The sequence below is a fragment of the Linepithema humile genome, chromosome 1, assembly GCF_040581485.1.
Source record: "Linepithema humile isolate Giens D197 chromosome 1, Lhum_UNIL_v1.0, whole genome shotgun sequence".
NCBI lineage: Eukaryota > Metazoa > Arthropoda > Insecta > Hymenoptera > Formicidae > Linepithema > Linepithema humile.
In genome coordinates, this window is record NC_090128.1 from 23,002,378 (window position 1) to 23,018,651 (window position 16,274).

General features: G+C 31.8%; 4 protein-coding genes across 6 annotated transcripts; 2 read left to right on the forward strand and 2 right to left on the reverse strand.

The window, feature by feature from the left end:
• Window positions 1-9: 9 nt before the first annotated feature.
• Window positions 10-12,782, reverse strand: Rme-8 (receptor mediated endocytosis 8). 3 transcript variants are annotated; one of them, XM_012380440.2, is made up of 19 exons: window positions 12,562-12,782; window positions 11,682-12,098; window positions 11,059-11,326; window positions 9,918-10,763; window positions 9,191-9,634; window positions 8,578-8,988; window positions 7,926-8,491; window positions 6,722-7,634; window positions 6,285-6,641; window positions 6,008-6,199; window positions 5,412-5,924; window positions 4,732-5,310; window positions 4,221-4,650; window positions 3,854-4,136; window positions 3,564-3,777; window positions 3,292-3,477; window positions 3,081-3,221; window positions 2,761-3,001; window positions 10-2,690 (listed from the first exon to the last, which is right to left on the reverse strand). In XM_012380440.2, exons 2-19 carry the CDS (start codon window positions 11,765-11,767, stop codon window positions 2,575-2,577), a joined length of 6,786 nt encoding a protein of 2,261 aa, XP_012235863.1. In that variant the 5' UTR covers window positions 11,768-12,098; window positions 12,562-12,782; the 3' UTR covers window positions 10-2,574. The 3 variants fall into 3 exon arrangements, with proteins under 3 accessions (XP_012235863.1, XP_012235865.1, XP_012235862.1); XM_012380442.2 differs by having other exon boundaries at window positions 9,191-9,559; window positions 11,682-12,293; XM_012380439.2 differs by having other exon boundaries at window positions 11,682-12,293.
• Muted (biogenesis of lysosome-related organelles complex 1 subunit 5) lies at window positions 12,528-13,686 on the forward strand. Its single transcript, XM_012380444.2, has 4 exons — window positions 12,528-12,665; window positions 12,780-12,862; window positions 13,243-13,431; window positions 13,519-13,686. Exons 1-4 carry the CDS (start codon window positions 12,647-12,649, stop codon window positions 13,684-13,686), a joined length of 459 nt encoding a protein of 152 aa, XP_012235867.1. The 5' UTR covers window positions 12,528-12,646.
• A 129-nt stretch (window positions 13,687-13,815) lies between these two features.
• Window positions 13,816-14,772, forward strand: LOC105680029 (transmembrane protein 199). Its single transcript, XM_012380443.2, has 2 exons — window positions 13,816-14,242; window positions 14,334-14,772. Exons 1-2 carry the CDS (start codon window positions 13,816-13,818, stop codon window positions 14,576-14,578), a joined length of 672 nt encoding a protein of 223 aa, XP_012235866.1. The 3' UTR covers window positions 14,579-14,772.
• Window positions 14,773-14,967: 195 nt separating this feature from the next.
• Window positions 14,968-16,112, reverse strand: Chrac-16 (chromatin accessibility complex protein 1). The gene is made up of 2 exons (XM_012380463.2): window positions 15,812-16,112; window positions 14,968-15,661 (listed from the first exon to the last, which is right to left on the reverse strand). The coding sequence occupies exons 1-2, from the start codon at window positions 15,944-15,946 to the stop codon at window positions 15,272-15,274; spliced, it is 525 nt and encodes a 174-aa protein (XP_012235886.1). The 5' UTR covers window positions 15,947-16,112; the 3' UTR covers window positions 14,968-15,271.
• Between the last annotated feature and the right edge of the window lie 162 nt (window positions 16,113-16,274).

A 16,274-nucleotide genomic window follows, 5' to 3' on the forward strand; every position in this document is an offset into this window, starting at 1 on the left:
TCAAAAAAATTTATACCATGTGCAAAATCATTTATTTTCTATAATCATACATACAATAATCTGTAGTATAATTCCTTTCCTATACATAGGTGTGTGTATATACAATATGTTATTCGCATTTTATATAAATAAGAACTCAAAGATAAATACATTAACTTAATCTAATTTCTTCACAATTGCTAAAGCATTAACAAAATGTTTATACACAGTATACTGCATTATATTCACAATTTATAGCTTATTCGATACACATTTTATTTTACTAACTCTTTTTTTTTATTTCTGTTAAAAAAGCTAAAATCGACGAGTCGCGCGTAAAGATAAAATACTGATTACATATCTTGCATTATAAAATTCAGAAAGGAAAATCGCCTCTCTTTATTTTTATGCTGTAATGCATAAATTATGAACGTAATTACAAATATGTTTTACGTTGATATACATTTTATTACCACAAAAACATTCTTCTTTCTAATTGTCATTTATAAACCGACTTGTCAATTTCAATGCGTGGTAAACGAAGAATAATGTAATTTGCATTCGTACCATAACATTTAAAAACCTTTATTTTATGTTGCTTTGTTATTAGTAAGATTTATTAATAGAATACTAGCAATTGATATGAAAGAGGTATTGCTTAGACAACGCAAACGTTTAAATATTTTCGTAAAAACGTCTAAAAAGTGTTCAAATATTTTCAGACTCGCCTTTAGACTTAGACATCCCTTAAACTTTTTGGAGTTTTGCATTGTTTGGTTGTCTATTAATGGATACTACATCATTGAAGAGTCCCTTCTGTAGTATCACCGGTGTTACCGGTGTCACCGCTCTTTGTACAATTCGAGATTTCCTAATAATTATATAAAATATGTAATCAGTCAAAACATACAATATTCCTTCGAAGCAAATACAAACTCAGATATTTTTCTTGAGTCTTACGAGTAGTCAAATCATTTATTTCATAATAAATATCCTACAATTTAATGACCCTAAATGAGATTATATGTGATCGGAAAATATTAGAAAGGTCATATAGAAAAATTGACATATTATATAATCATAATGATATAAATAGTATATTCTTTTTAATATTAAAGTATACAGTGTTATAATATGTATTTTTCAAGATAATAAATAGTAAATATGAACATTAGCCATCCAAAATCTAAAAGAATACGTGGGAATATTCTAATATTTAAAAACATATTAAAAATATATCCTCAAGAGAAAAATATATATATAAGCAAAGAAAAGTAATAATACTTTTCAATTGAATAAATTTTTTATGCTCAATAGAAATTTAATAAACAATATGTTACTTAGTTTTTGATCATGCATGAATAGATAGAAGTTTTCCGATTCTTTAATGTTAATTATCTTTTCATAAAATAAGGACATCTTCAATTTCGTGTAAGTACATTTTATACTTCGGTTGATTGGAATGTAACTACTGAAAATGTTTCTTTTTTTCCAGTGGCAAGACTTAAAACATATCGGCATTTTTATCATGTCTCTGCCACAATTAACATGTTATCACAGAGAAAGTTGTTGCGTTACTACATATAAATTCCTTTTGGATGGTTTTCTCTCTCTCTTTTCTTTTTTTTTTCCTTTTTTGATTTTACTGCAAATTATTACATAAATCTTACTCATAGATATCGGAAATTTTTACATATAAACTCATGTGGTTAATCTCATTAAAAAATAAACATCTTATATAACCCCGTATTATATATAGGTGTTCATACAGATATGACAATTAGTTAAGATAAATGTATTTTTTCATGGTATCAATATATTTTTAATAAAAATTTAGGTAGGAGACGTAATTAGCGCATAATTAAGCTTAAAATTTGGTCGCGAAGAAGAGAATAACGTTGGTTGGCCAGTTAAATGTGGAAAGCTACCAGAAAAGAAAACTCACAATAACGTCGTTTTAAGCTAAGCTTAATTAGCCGATAATTATTCCTTCACTTAAATTTCCGATAAAAAAAAGTCGACTTTGAACGCGTCAGACAATGCTATCGAATTTTATTTTTGTTTTTTAAACGCTCTGCAGACAAATTTCCAAATGTAAATAAACAAATTTACATTTAAAATTATAAAATTTACATTTGTAAATTTGTTTACCAGAAACGTAACAAAATATTATATAACGATGCTGCTGAGTATAAGGTAAAAATTTGTCTGAAAATCTGTTTGGTAATATATATTAGGGGCGTCTGTCTTATTATAATTTTATCTATATATATTTATATTTTCTTAAAAACTGACGATTTAAGTTTTGTAGCTACTTCACTATCGCTCATATATATATATATATATATTTATATATATATATATATAAATGTAATATATATATATAAATGTAATCAAAGAACAAAACATTATATTATAATTCCAACATAAAGATATTATACAGCAAAAACAATAATCAATTAATAAATTTCTTTCTTTAAGAAGCCAAAAATCACAGACAATGTAGTCTCTATATCGGTATATATCGGTATACCGACAGGAATCTCAATATTGACATCCTTACTGCCTCTTGTACCACTTACGATGCTACCTATATCAGATGCTATCATTTCTGTTAATTATACTATCTTCTTTGTCTACCGGCGGTGGACCTGTGGTCAAAGTTGTACTTGGCCCTGCTGTTAAGTAGCCGGCGGATACAGGTGTTCCAGCTGACAATAATCAAGCAGCTTAGTAACTAGCAAAAGATATCAACGCATTAAAATTATTCACATATCTTACCTGTGAGGTAACCAGAACTGGTGTTATTAGAAATAAACAGATCATGCCGCTGATCCTTATATTCTGCCCATACGCTTGACTTTTCCAAAATGGCATTGACTTTTTCACCAAGAAGTAAACTTTTTGTCATGGCTTTTAAAGCTTTCACTATTTGCGCTTTAGTCGTGGCAGGATTTTCAACAATATCTAATCTTCCTTCCAATATATTCAGAAGATATGGTACCATTTCGGCATCCAATGCCTACGCATAGTAACAGGTTTTATCAATACTTTGAACGCACATCAATCTACGTAATCATATGAGTGCTCGTTATGCATACCTGCTTGACAAGTCTATCCTCATTTGTCGAAAATAATCTATTCAATGTCTCACATGCTATTGCAATCATATCTCTTCTTGACTGCATTGCATGCTTTAAAGGACTTATGCATTCTGTTTGACATATAGATGAGATACAAATCTGCAAATATAAATTGAATGAATTAGAAATATTACTACATAAATAATATATGTAGCTAAATATTACTTACTTCGCTCGTTGCCAGTTGATGCAGAATTAATATAGCCGTCTTGTATACAGATGGCTGACCATTCTGGACAGCCATTTGCCGACAAAGGCGTGGTATGTGACCCAAAGACGGTACTTGGTCCGACAGAGTAGGTTGTGTTTGGAGCAAGCACACGAGAGCTTGTGTCGTTAATTCCAACATATCCGTCTAGTTTTATAAAAATAAATGTACAAAATATATATAAATAATAAATATTAAATATCTTTATCAATTATGTATTTTATAACACTCACGTCAGTTTTTTCCTTGGACATTAGTGTTAATACAGTGTCCATCAGCTCACTTAAGAATTCTTTCGGTTTCCTGAGTGCCCAAGCAGGACTGGCTATAAATAATCTAAGATATACTCCACCTACGACAGGTTCGTTAGTCGCAATGTCGATATTAGTTTGTGTATCAGGTAACTTTAATATGGCATTAGGATTGCGTCTCTGTAATGCGTGATATCTGAAAGACAACGCACAATTAATTCAGTAGAGCAAAAAAAAGAACAAAGAAAGTAGATTCATTGAATGAAGCTCACTCGTCTTTCAACTCAGCTATAATTCTTGCTACTCTTGCTTTTGCATCATCATCCCAAATCAATTCAGGATTTTCATGCTTTGTTTCAAACATATGTACACATTGTTTGGGTGCGTCGCGAATAGCTTCACTGAATAATCTAGGTAAAAATTTCGATAAATCAAGTTTGACTTTTGGTCCAGCCAGTTTGTCGGACGACATTTTTGCAAGTAATTCAGCTGCTGCTTCCCTTATTTGAATATTACTTGAATTACAGAAAAGATCAAGAATGTACACAACAGCTCCTGGAAAAGACAATAAATATATTAGATTCAATTATATCGAAAATAGACATCAATGTTCTTCATACAACCGTATCGTTTACGAACCTTTTGTTAATGCATCTTTCACAATTTTTGTCGAACTCATCAGTGCATACAAAGTTTCTAATGCAAGAAGCTGACACTCTTTTAGATTGTGCAAACACAACAACATATGCACGACAACTTCATTCGCGGCTATATCATCAACGCACTCCTGATTTTTGGTAACATTACTGATTACTTCTAGAGCGCTCTTCTGAATTAATTTGAAAGTATTACAACTCAGAAGTCCAAACAGCAATTTAAAGTGCCCCATACACTGTAACTCAATTCCAGGATTATTTTTAATAACATTTGTTAGAGCTTTAAGCGCCATGACGATGTGCTCCAATTTTTCTTGATCCTTTTTACCCAAAGCAATACTTCCCAGAGATGTTAAATACTCCGAAGACGACGATAAAAATTCAAGTAAATTTATCGTAAAACTTTTTGGATTCTGAAAGATAAATAGCTTTCTAAGATTACTTTTCATCAACGATCATAATGATCTTGTTCTTAAAACAGATAATTAATTTACCTCAATCGGATACACTGGTTGTTCATTGTATACTTTCACAAAAATTTCACCGATTACTAATTCGTCAGCATGAGCGGTGTATTTAAAATCGCTAAAATCATGTTCGAAATTATCGCTATTATTTAATCTGTCTTGCCGTTTCATTTCTAAATATTCATTTAGTTCCGCTCTAGTTCCATTATCCCAGATTAAATATGGATTTGAACAATTAGAATTTAATATTTTTAAAATCTCTTCAGGCTTATCTTTAACAAGCTGACGTGCTAGATAAGGCGTTAACAAACTTTCTAAGGCGGCAACTGTAACGGGATTAACAGGTGTCTCGTTATCCCCCTTCGTGTAACCGCCTAATCTAGCACAAGCGCGAACTGCCAATTTAGCTAAATTATTGGCCACTTCCTGACGATTCTCATCCTGATTTCTTTCCACACCGCCTTCTTCCAATGTATAATCATAGTTGAACATAAAGTGCAACAGATCCCACAAAGCACCAGATTTTAATAATTGCATCTGTAATATGCTATCTGTAGCAAGAGACGAAATACATTCTGTGGCAACTGCACATAATTTTGTTAAATGCTGTAAAAGAAAAAAGAAAATCAATGTTAAAATATATTCTTGAAAAAAGAATAAATTGGAAAAAAATCTACCATAGCTCTATAAAATATTTTCGTAAATACCTTGAAATGGAGTATCCTGCAAAGGTCTTTCACAAGTTGCGGCAATTCAATAATCTTATCTCTGCATCCTCGGAATGATCCGGCGACAGCAAAACATCTAGTGATATGCATACAAACTTGCACTGCTACGTCCGTGGGTTTGCTCGATTTACTCAACACAGATACACATCGTGTATACGCCTCCAGCAATACATCCAAACCGCCCTCCCGTCGCAATTCTTCGGCATTTAACGCCGAGCAGTGCACCGTGTGATACGCGAGTTCGCTTGCGGCTGCTAATAAAGGAGCAGATTTGGAAAATAATCGTTCGTCATCCGTTTCTAGCTTAATCGTCTTGATCAGCTGGGGATAACCAGCGTATTTGTAAGGTTCAAGTCCCTCTGTATATCTATGAAAAAGAATGCTCTGAGTCCTTAAAATCAAAACGATGTTGTCGGGATTAGGACCAGTAGTTGACCAACAACTGCGGCTGCATAGAAATTCGTATGCCTGACTAACAGCCTCGAACTTGTCCTAAAATTATCAGAGAAATATGTTTATAATTCAGTTAAAAATAATAAAATAATTCGGCAACAAATATATAAATACAAACTTACTCTGCCATCAGGATTCTTATCAGGATGATACATTTGAGCTAATTTATAAAACGATTTCCTAACGATCGCTCCGTCATGCTGTTTTCCAGTGGGTAAACCGAGCTGTTTGTAAGCTTCGTCTACAGTCATTAAAGGTGGTTTCTTCTCCACTTCTTTCTTCCACGCGTCTAATACATCTTTCATTAATTGGACCTAATTTAATATCATACTCGAGTCATTAATAGTGTAAAATATATAGAATGTGGCATAAAAATCAAATAAATTTGTCTTAACTTACAGGTTCTGAAATAGGCCACTGTGGAAATTTAACGGTATCGCATAGATGTCTGAGATAGAATATTTGGCAGAATAATTCATTTTCTAATTGTGGGTATCTCACAGCAGGTATGGCGATATATTGATACCTGGCCATAGTATGACTTCGTAACTTAGGGGTAAAATCTGCAATATGCGCAGCGATTTTCTCGATAAGCATCCGTCGCATCTCTGCGTTCCAAATCGCTTCCGGCGTATCATAATCTCCAAGGAATATTTGCGCAAATTTCTCTGCCCCGTGATTTTCTAGATAACTCACCATTGCATCGGGCAATAGTTGACCGAGAATACTTCGTTGCATGATATCTGAGGAAGTATTCTAAAAGATATAATAATAATGATAAATAATTAAACATTTTATATCATATTTCAATATATGATAAATATATGTAAACTCACATCATCGTTCCTAAAAGCTTGTTTAGTGTGCGTAAGTTGCAAAAACCTTGCGATTGGTAAGACATTGGAACCAGTGTACATTAAAATAAAGTAAAACACACCGGTAAGATAAATTTTTGACACATCTGCATTATCTCGCATTATTTCACATAGCAATGTAGCGACTCTTTCAACCAGAATCGGATCAAATGTTAGCAAAAGCTGTACAATATGTGGCAGATATTGAAGGTCGGATAGCAATCGTTTCACACGCGGCAAGGGTCTGATTACCGCGTCGTCGGCGTCTCTACTTGGAAAATATTCACACATCTTAATTAAAATATTCAGGATTAAAGTAGCCAGTTCGCTTTCATTTATTACGGGAGCTCCTTTGGCGACAAGACTCCACTTTAATTGTGGCACTTGTGAAATCGTTTTCCATCCATCTAATCCCTGTGCCCAAACTTTGGTTTTGTGACTCACGTGATTCGAAATATACAATTCTTTTAGATCTTTCAAACTTATCGGTCCTTCACGTTGATCGCCGTTATTATAATACCATTCCTTTTCCATTCGTTCCTGCTGCGGGCCCGCCTCTATTACATTAGTTTGCGTTGGTACGACAGCTCGGGAAGTATGTAAATGCGCCAATGTCAATAAATCGACTAAAGTCCGCACTCCGTTTTGATCCATTATGTCTTTCACATTTCGCCTATGTAATATGAGCTTATTTACGAACATAACTAGCCTATCGCGTTCCGTTCTATCTATGCAACGCTCCAGCATTCCCAGTATATATTTTGTATCTGAGAACGGACCAATGTCCTCATAATATCGACCATATACTATCGTCATTGCTTGCAAGCAAAGGCACTTCATTTCGATTTTTGCAGTCAATAAAAATCTATGATATAAATCATTAAAAAATTCGTATCTGCAATTGAAAATAGAAAATCTACTGTTACAAATTTTCTACAGTTTTTCTAAAATAACACGTAACAGACTAAAAGACAGTACCAATTTTTATATATAATATTCAATGAGATAAACATTAAATCGAATATGTATATTGCAGATCTTTACTGTTGATAATAATTATATAACATTTTATGAATATATTTTGCAATCATTGAATTCATAAAATTGGTAATGTCCCATCGACAGATATTAATTGTATTTTTAAAATACTGTGTAAGTGTATGTAGAACAATCTGTATATACTTACGATTTTCTTATCGGACTGTCGGGACTATCTTTTTCCAATAAAAGCCTCAAGTAATAATCTCCAATTTTAACTTCATCCGAAAGACATTGATATTGCACCTCGAATTCTCTATGATTCCACGCAATCAGAGTTCCGCCAGCTAAATCTTTATCCGAACTAAATGCACGTATCTCATTTTCTAATGCTATTCTCAACTCCTCTCTCGTTTTGTGATTCCAAATCAAATTTGGCAGTGCGTGATCTTGATTAAATTTATAATAAAATAATTTCCAATTCGCTTCAGATTTAATTCGTTCTCTACGCTTTCTCAGAACTATCGGACGCTCTTTAATCTTTTCTCTCCGTTCAATTCCAATACGAGCACCCCAATGCTGCAGCGCGTTCTCCACATGCTTCTCGACTACTCGCATCTGACGCTCGATAGTAATCCATTGTGGGCTTTTTTTATTTCTCGACGCATGATCTATAGCTATTTTTAAATTGTCACGATTGTTTAGTCTCTCCTCTTCCAAAAATGAGTCTGGTACTTTCTCATCGGAATCCAAATAATTCAATAAACCAACCGGCTGCAAACATATTATTCTATATTCCATCTTATTCACACAGAAGAATTATCTTCTTTTTGCTATTAATAAAAATAATATCGACTTACCATAATTCGTTTTAATAATCCCATAGCTGTGGGATGCCCTGTAACCCATAAACCTACTAGATGTCGACATAATTGTCGATGCGTTAATAGTCTACTATCACTTCCAACAGTAAATAGACTATTTAATAAATGTCTCGGTAGAGCTCCTTCTGCAAGTGCCAATTCTTGCATCTTTGCTGCTACTTCTGCTGCGCCTTCTTCGATGATCGCCCGCATTATTAACCCAGCACCTTTGACCACAGCCAATGAGGGATGTTGGAACAATTTAAATAGAGATCTACCTCTTGCAGCAACCATTTCTAAAAGATTGTCGAAATGTTTACCATCAGTTGTTTCACTATATGGCACGCACAGGGCAAATGTTAAAAGATCGAGCATTGCTGAGACTACCAGAGCACCTGTGTCATGATTCTGTAACATTAAGAGAAAAAAATTTTAATGTATTGTCATAGATCCCAACATTTTATAATGATATATATTCTCTTTCAATATTATATATTACATATTTTATTAATCATGTTTTAAAAAAATTTATTCTATAAAAATGTTTAAGCAGATCTCAAGAACAACTTAAATAAAATAATAAAGTAAATGTGCAATCTGAAATACTTACGATATGATTAATCCACATTTCAAGTAAACTTTCTAAAAATTTATTACTGCTGAGCAAACTACTCTTGTTCAGCTGTTCTTGTCTTAGATCGCAATCGTCGTGCATTGGCTGCATCAGAGCGCAGATGCAATCTATGGCAGCTTGCGTTACACCACTATTTTGTCGCTTTAAAGCTTTTACGACTTTCATTCCAACAGCTTCTCTAAAACCAGAAACTGTTGTAAATGCGGCAAAACCGATTTTGCTAGCTACTAATCTTCGTAACGCATGAAATTGCGCCTCAATCTCGCTATTTGTCTCCAAATCTTTGCTGATTAAAGTATTCAAAGCTCCAACGATAATCTTGTCTTTGTTTTCAGTAAAGATTCCCTGCAAGTAATCATTCGTGATACGGTGTACTTGGAGTTGTAACGTTGTTACAGTCCATTCAAGCGGTACAACTTCCTGGACAAACAGAAAATGTTTTATATCCCTTTATATATTATTTACATTAATCTAAATATATTTGAAACTTTATAATTTTTATATATACATACAATTCACAAAAAAAGAAAAAGAAAAAAAAACCTGAAAAATATTCTGTCCATTATTCTTCATTATAAAGTTTCAAAAAGCCACTCTCAGGCAATGTACCTCAACCGCTTCAATGTACTGTACAAGCATTTATGTGCATAAGCATTTAATTATAATCTTATATACAATCATATAGAGGAATTCTTTATCTTACATCTTGAGTAATGGAATAATTAAGACCACTGTATGGTATATTCGCATTAAATCTCTCCAAAATTTCAGCAAATGTACGTCCCCCAGGCGGTTGTTGAAGAAATTTAACGTGCGTTGTTTCGACTTCTTCTTCAACAGGTAGATTAAAAGGTCCAAGTCTTTTACCTCTGGCTATGGGATACATCTTCACATGGACGTCTCTATTACCAGAAGCTCTCACACCATCCAGTAGAGATGCTAACAAGGAATCTCTATTCGTCGTAGTGTAGCTGCGCATTTGACCATTAAGATATTGTATGGTAAATAGCTGAGGATTATCGTTATCACGGATCAAAGTAAAAATGTCTGATAGTGGCCTAAGAGTACAAATATTATATGTCTGAGGATCTCTTTCCAACAGGCAGGTGTCCGAAAGACAAAGTGTTCTTCTTGGAGGATCCAAATGCCTAGATGAGATTTTGTGTACAGTGAATTCGGAAACACTCGTTATATGCTCGTCACCGCTAAATTTCCCTAATCTTTGAGCAATAAAGTCATCAAGTTTTATAGGCTCCTTCAACATTTTTATATTAATGCCTAAATTATTTAAAGCAGCTTCTTGTAGCTTTTTTTTTATCTCTTCCATATGTGTGGAAGCGAAAAGATGTAGGCGACCAAATCCTCCACAAACAATTACAAACCCGTTGGGGTAATCTTTCATTGTCAGAAGCCCTTCGAAATCTTTGTAACAATAACTAGCTAAGACCATATTTGTTGCAGGATCCAATTGATCAAGACTGTATGATGTAATTTCTAATACAACAGGTAATCTTGTATCAGACCAATGATGTTTATAAGCTTGATATCTCTATAAATATAAAAATATATCATTTTAATGTTATGTGCGTAAAATATATCATTTTATTAATGTTATGTGTGTAAAATTATTATATGTAGCTTTTAATTTTTTATTTATTTATTCGTTTTTTTTCTTTTTATTCTTTAAAATTCTTTTATTGTTTGTTAAAATTCTGTAATCAAATAGCTAATTAATAATAAATTAGCCTGATGTTTCATTATAAAGAATGTATATTATTGTGATACATAGAGATAGGGAAAAAAGAGAGAGAAATAAAAGAAAAATGATAAAAGAAAAAACTTACCAAGATTTCTTTACATTTTTCATTGAATTGATTTCTATATTTGAGCGCTTCTGTCAATAAATGTGGTCTATGTTCAGAACTAAATTTCATAGTATCATTTTTCCGATCTTTACGCACAGTTATGGTAAATTCATGGGAACCTAATTGACTTCTATTTGTTGGCTGTACATTTATAAAGTCAGAATATTCCCATCTGTTTGTGACTTCTAATGTGCCAGGATTGTATGTTGTTATTCCCATAGAACCAATGGAGAAAATACGTTTGTATCTAAAATATATTAGTTAGATATAAGCTCAAAGACTACTAATATTACAAAAAGAAATTATTGAAGACACTTTTATTTTATATGTAATAAGATTATTTTTATATTAAGACATAAATATATTATCTTCTAGCTCTGACAAAAGAAGTTTATGGATATTATTTTCATTGCATATATATGATTACAGATGTTACATTTTCTATAAGCAAATTCTTTATAACAGATTGCAACAAAATCAATTTCTCTACCATATAATTCTGTAATAAATTTATAGCAAATTAAACATTCATAAAATTTTATTTATTGTATAAAATATTAATTTGCTTTTAAAACAGTTTGTTAATGAGAAAAAAAACTTACTTTCCCTTCCAAGTAGAATGTTTGGTAACCAAAAAGCATGCCACATCTTGATTGTCCTTTATCGGCATCATTGTTTCATTTCTCATAGACACAATCGTACCGGTTCGAATAGTTTTGATAAAACGCTGGGTACTACTTGCACAAGACAAATAACGTAGGAGAACATTCGCACACGAGTTACAAAATTACATGACCGTCATTTTATGAAGTGACAGACATGAGAGAAAGGTACGAACTTTAACTGTCCTTGCTGCTAATTTTTGTCCGAATGATTAGTAATATATAGATACACTTTAATGCCTTTCATCTAACAAATGTCATTTTCGAGGGCTTCATCAGCCTGGGAGCGGCCATGATGGTCGTAAATGATTGGGGGCGTTAGGGGTGTTAACTAACAGCTGTTTCCAGATGTCAGCACTGTCATCAATGCAGAAAAAGCATAGAAAAATATGTAAAAAAATATATAATTCCTGCAAACATCATGTAAATAAAATATAAATCCATGTCAACGAATAATGAAATCTATACCACAACCTGTAAATGTGTGTTTGTTAATCTACATCTTATTTTATTTCTACAGCAAAATGTCGATTGTTATCTTGCTGCAGTTTTCTGTAAGATAAAATAAAATGTAAACTTGTAGATTAACTATCTCTCTCAGTTGGAAACTAATTTTTAATTTCACTTTCTGCTATGTTAAAAACATAGACATATAATAGGCACATATGCTGTGGCTATAAATATATGTATATACCACAGATATATACATATATATATATATATATATATATATATATATATATATATATGTATATATATATGAATGCTTACTTTATCTATTTGTATATGCGTATATATATATATATATATGAATGCTTACTTTATCTATTTGTATATGCGTGATATAACTTATCATGTGACAAAGTGTTGCCGTCTGACAATACACCGCCTGTTTCCACACCGACATGGCGTCTATAATCAAAGGTGCGGCAATCACTGCATGATTATAAACATAACGCTATGCATATCCGATAAACAAATATTTTACCTTTAAGTATCACTATAACCATTGTATCATACGCAGTCACATTTTCGTAGACACGGGCGAAATCTGGAGCAGATTGTTCGACCATCGTCCGTTCGTTCAAGGAGAAATTACATTCTTTTTGCGCGAATTTCAGGTGAATACTAATTATGAATCTCTATAGCAACAACCATATCTTGATATTATCGTTACGATAGATACTGACACAAGTAATCATTTTTAATTAATCAAAAATGTTTAGTTATGAACATAACCTGTGACGAAAGTCGAACGTGAAGTTTAACATATACAAAATTATAAATACTATTGTTTACAATCGCTCTTGAACACTTTTTTTTATTATTAATTTATTTAATGCATTTAATTATATATATATTGTAAATAAATAATTATTTACTAAAATTTTTAAGCTTTTATATATTTCAGTATTAAGCATTTAATGTTAAAATATCCATTATCTATGCGATGAAATAGATTTTTTAAATAAACACATCTAGAAAGTCATGTTTGTTTTAGGAAAAAAGAGCTGATAGAGAAGTGGAGCGTTTGTTTAAAATACTAGAATATACAACAGAACTGAAAGAAAGCCAATTGGATCGTACTGAACAGCTTGGTGATTGTCATTTACCTAGTCTTAAAGCAAATGTGGATGTTGCACTGAGTATGTGCAACCGTGTTTTACAGAGAGAAGAAAATTTTGTTAGTGTATGTATATTAATCAGATTTTATATTTGATAGTTTCAAAATGTGCAAGATAGAATGAACTCATGTACAGATACTTTTATTTTCTAGGATAACGCTTTAAGACAAAACAGATTAATTAGAAAAGTTGAGTGGGAGAAATTCATAAATGATATGAGTGATAAATGTCAGGAAGTGGATCAAACTTTTCAACAGAAAGAAAACGAGATACAGGATTTCTATATTGATTTGGAAAAGAAATTGCATATTACAACATGAAAATAATACAATCTCTAATCTATTCATCTGTATTATTGTGTCTTAATACTTCAGCATTTAATAAGAGAATTTAATTTATGTAATTTTTTTTTTTTTTAAGAGAAAAGTGTGTATAGAATTAACATAAATATGCCATTAGAATCAATTGTGGATCCTACGATAAGAGTAAAACCATCCGTAAAATTGATAAATTTTATCTTGAACAATGTAAAAAACATAGACAATGCACCGGATGGTATTGCATCGTTACGCAAATCTAAAAAATCTAAGAAAGAAAAGATTGCAAATGTTATATTAAAAATCGAAGATCTTAGGTGGTTACATAAATATTTAATTGAGTATAGAAAAAGTGCAACAGAAAAGATTTATTTGCATGAACTTTTTGATGATTCCAATGTGATATTACCAACTCCAAAGGAGATACCACGAAATCCAGAATTGGAGGCTAGAATACAAAAGTTGACAGCGCAACAAAATAGTAGGGAGTATCAAGCAATGACAAAGAGCGTTGATTCCATTCGGAAATTTCTACCAGAAGACAGCATTGCATATCAAAGTAAATATAACTTTTTATATACTATTTTAATCATTCATCTAATTCAATACTTCTGTAAAATATATAATATATCTAACATTATTTTTTACAGTGAAGCAGATAAATAAACAACTGATCGCTGTTGCACAATTTGTATTTTCTGTATTAGCTGGCTTTGCCTTTGGATTCATAGGAGTAGAACTCATAGTTGGAAATTTAGACTTTGGATTTAGATTACTCCTGGGTATAATTTGCGCGCTAATCATAGCGTTAGCTGAGATCTATTTTCTAGCTGTAAAATTAAATGAGGATGTCTTGGATGTTACATCTATATCAAGAAAAATGCATCAAGACTAATACTATAACCCAAGTATCTTAAACATACATATATTATAAGAACAACCAATTTAAATATTAACACGTAAATTAATCAACAAGTTCATATTGTACACGTATAAAATTTTTAAGAAACGTGCCGTACATATACCGCTAATAATTGTTACATGATATGAAATTTTAAAGGCCAAATAAAACAAAATGTTAGGACATCATTTATTTTATTTTTATCGTATAAAAAATCACAATTTTTTATATTATGTTATGTGGAATTATAAATAAATGTAATTATAAATATTGTAATTGTTCATAAATGAAACATTAATGACAAAATATTATTAATGCAATTGAATGATCAGTGGATGCTGTGAGGTATATACACATTTATAGATGAAGAAAATATATAAGAATACCATCTATAAAAAGATTTAATAACGTGCATTTGCTGATTGCAAACATAGAAAAATAGTATTTTTTTTCTCTTTAAAGACAATTTTTCATAGTCTTTTGAATTTGTGCCGTTATCATTACATTTTATGTTTTTACTGATATAGATGCACTTGCTATATGTTGTGTTGCACCTTGATATATTGTATCTGATTCTTTTAAATAGATCTTAAAGATCTATACAAATAATTTTAGAAAAACACCTGATTAATCAGTTTATTAAATAATCAGAGAGTTTATCTGCTAAACATAAAGATTAATAAGTACTTATCTCTTATTGTCCTCTTCACTATCACTTTTTACACTACTTTCGCTCTTATCACTGACCGAATGACCATTCTCTTTAGTTTCACTTTCTCTTTCACTGTCCGATGAGTTCCCATTCTCTGCTTTTGTTTCGTCACTGTCTGAGCAAGAATCTGAATCTGAGTCGCTATCACTATCAGAATCTGAACTACTCTCAGAAGAACTACTATGGGACTTAGCTGCCATCATTTCCTTGAATTGTCTAACTGTAATTTTTCTGGGCATTATTTCTCGGAGAAATTCCAGCGTGTCGTTAGTCTGTACGACTTCTGCCAAATGTTTATAATCCAAAGAAGATCCTTTGTTACTTTGTGAATGTGCCTCTTCTGTTAAATAATGTATAAAAAGTTCCTGGAAAAAATGTACAAACAATACTAATAAAAATAATAAAATACCAAATGCTCAGTTCAATTAATAAATCATAGAATAATCCCATTGAATTCGTTTTAACAAACTTCACGCAGTGTTCATAATAAGCGTTTTATAACCTCAGATACTTACCGTAGCTTTTGTTACCAAGTACAATCCATCTTGTCCGATGGTATCAACATAAGGAGAACTCTTCATTATCGTTTTCACTCTTGAAATTGGCAAGCGTAACTCCTTTATTTTCGCAGAAGACGCTTGTGCACTCATTATGCGTTTCTTTTTTATAAAAAAAAAACGAGAATTAAACAAGTGAAATTAAACGAAGGCGCGAAGAGAACCAAGAGCTCGTAACCAGCCGTAACTCCCTCTTGAAAAAGTGAAGCAAAGCAAATGAAGGCCAACCAAAGCGCCATCATACCGTATATCCCGGCAATAACAAACCAAGAGTGAGAAATGGAAAAGAATACGCGCGCACTTTTATATTTCTTTGTACGTATAGTAAATACTATTTTATTACAAAACAATGTTTGATTTGACGTTGAATTGTACTATTGAAAAGAGAAAACATCTGATTTATTAGATGAGTTATACTATT

What these genes read in the sequence shown, in the direction of transcription:
- Muted (XM_012380444.2), top strand. An exon ending in TCTTTTTGCGCGAATTTCAG is followed by an intron (nt 12,863 to 13,242) that starts GTGAATACTAAT and finishes TGTTTGTTTTAG; the next exon opens with GAAAAAAGAGCTGATAGAGA. An exon ending in GAGAAGAAAATTTTGTTAGT is followed by an intron (nt 13,432 to 13,518) that starts GTATGTATATTA and finishes TTTATTTTCTAG; the next exon opens with GATAACGCTTTAAGACAAAA.
- LOC105680029 (XM_012380443.2), top strand. Translation starts at nt 13,816, where the DNA reads ATGCCATTAGAATCAATTGTGGATCCTACGATAAGAGTAAAACCATCC. An exon ending in AGACAGCATTGCATATCAAA is followed by an intron (nt 14,243 to 14,333) that starts GTAAATATAACT and finishes TATTTTTTACAG; the next exon opens with TGAAGCAGATAAATAAACAA.
- Rme-8 (XM_012380440.2), bottom strand. Translation starts at nt 11,767, where the DNA reads ATGAGAAATGAAACAATGATGCCGATAAAGGACAATCAAGATGTGGCA. An exon ending in AAATGTGGATTAATCATATC is followed by an intron (nt 8,989 to 9,190) that starts GTAAGTATTTCA and finishes TTAATGTTACAG; the next exon opens with AATCATGACACAGGTGCTCT. An exon ending in GCAGGATACTCCATTTCAAG is followed by an intron (nt 5,311 to 5,411) that starts GTATTTACGAAA and finishes TTTCTTTTACAG; the next exon opens with CATTTAACAAAATTATGTGC.
- Chrac-16 (XM_012380463.2), bottom strand. Translation starts at nt 15,946, where the DNA reads ATGAGTGCACAAGCGTCTTCTGCGAAAATAAAGGAGTTACGCTTGCCA. An exon ending in ACTTGGTAACAAAAGCTACG is followed by an intron (nt 15,662 to 15,811) that starts GTAAGTATCTGA and finishes CATTTTTTCCAG; the next exon opens with GAACTTTTTATACATTATTT.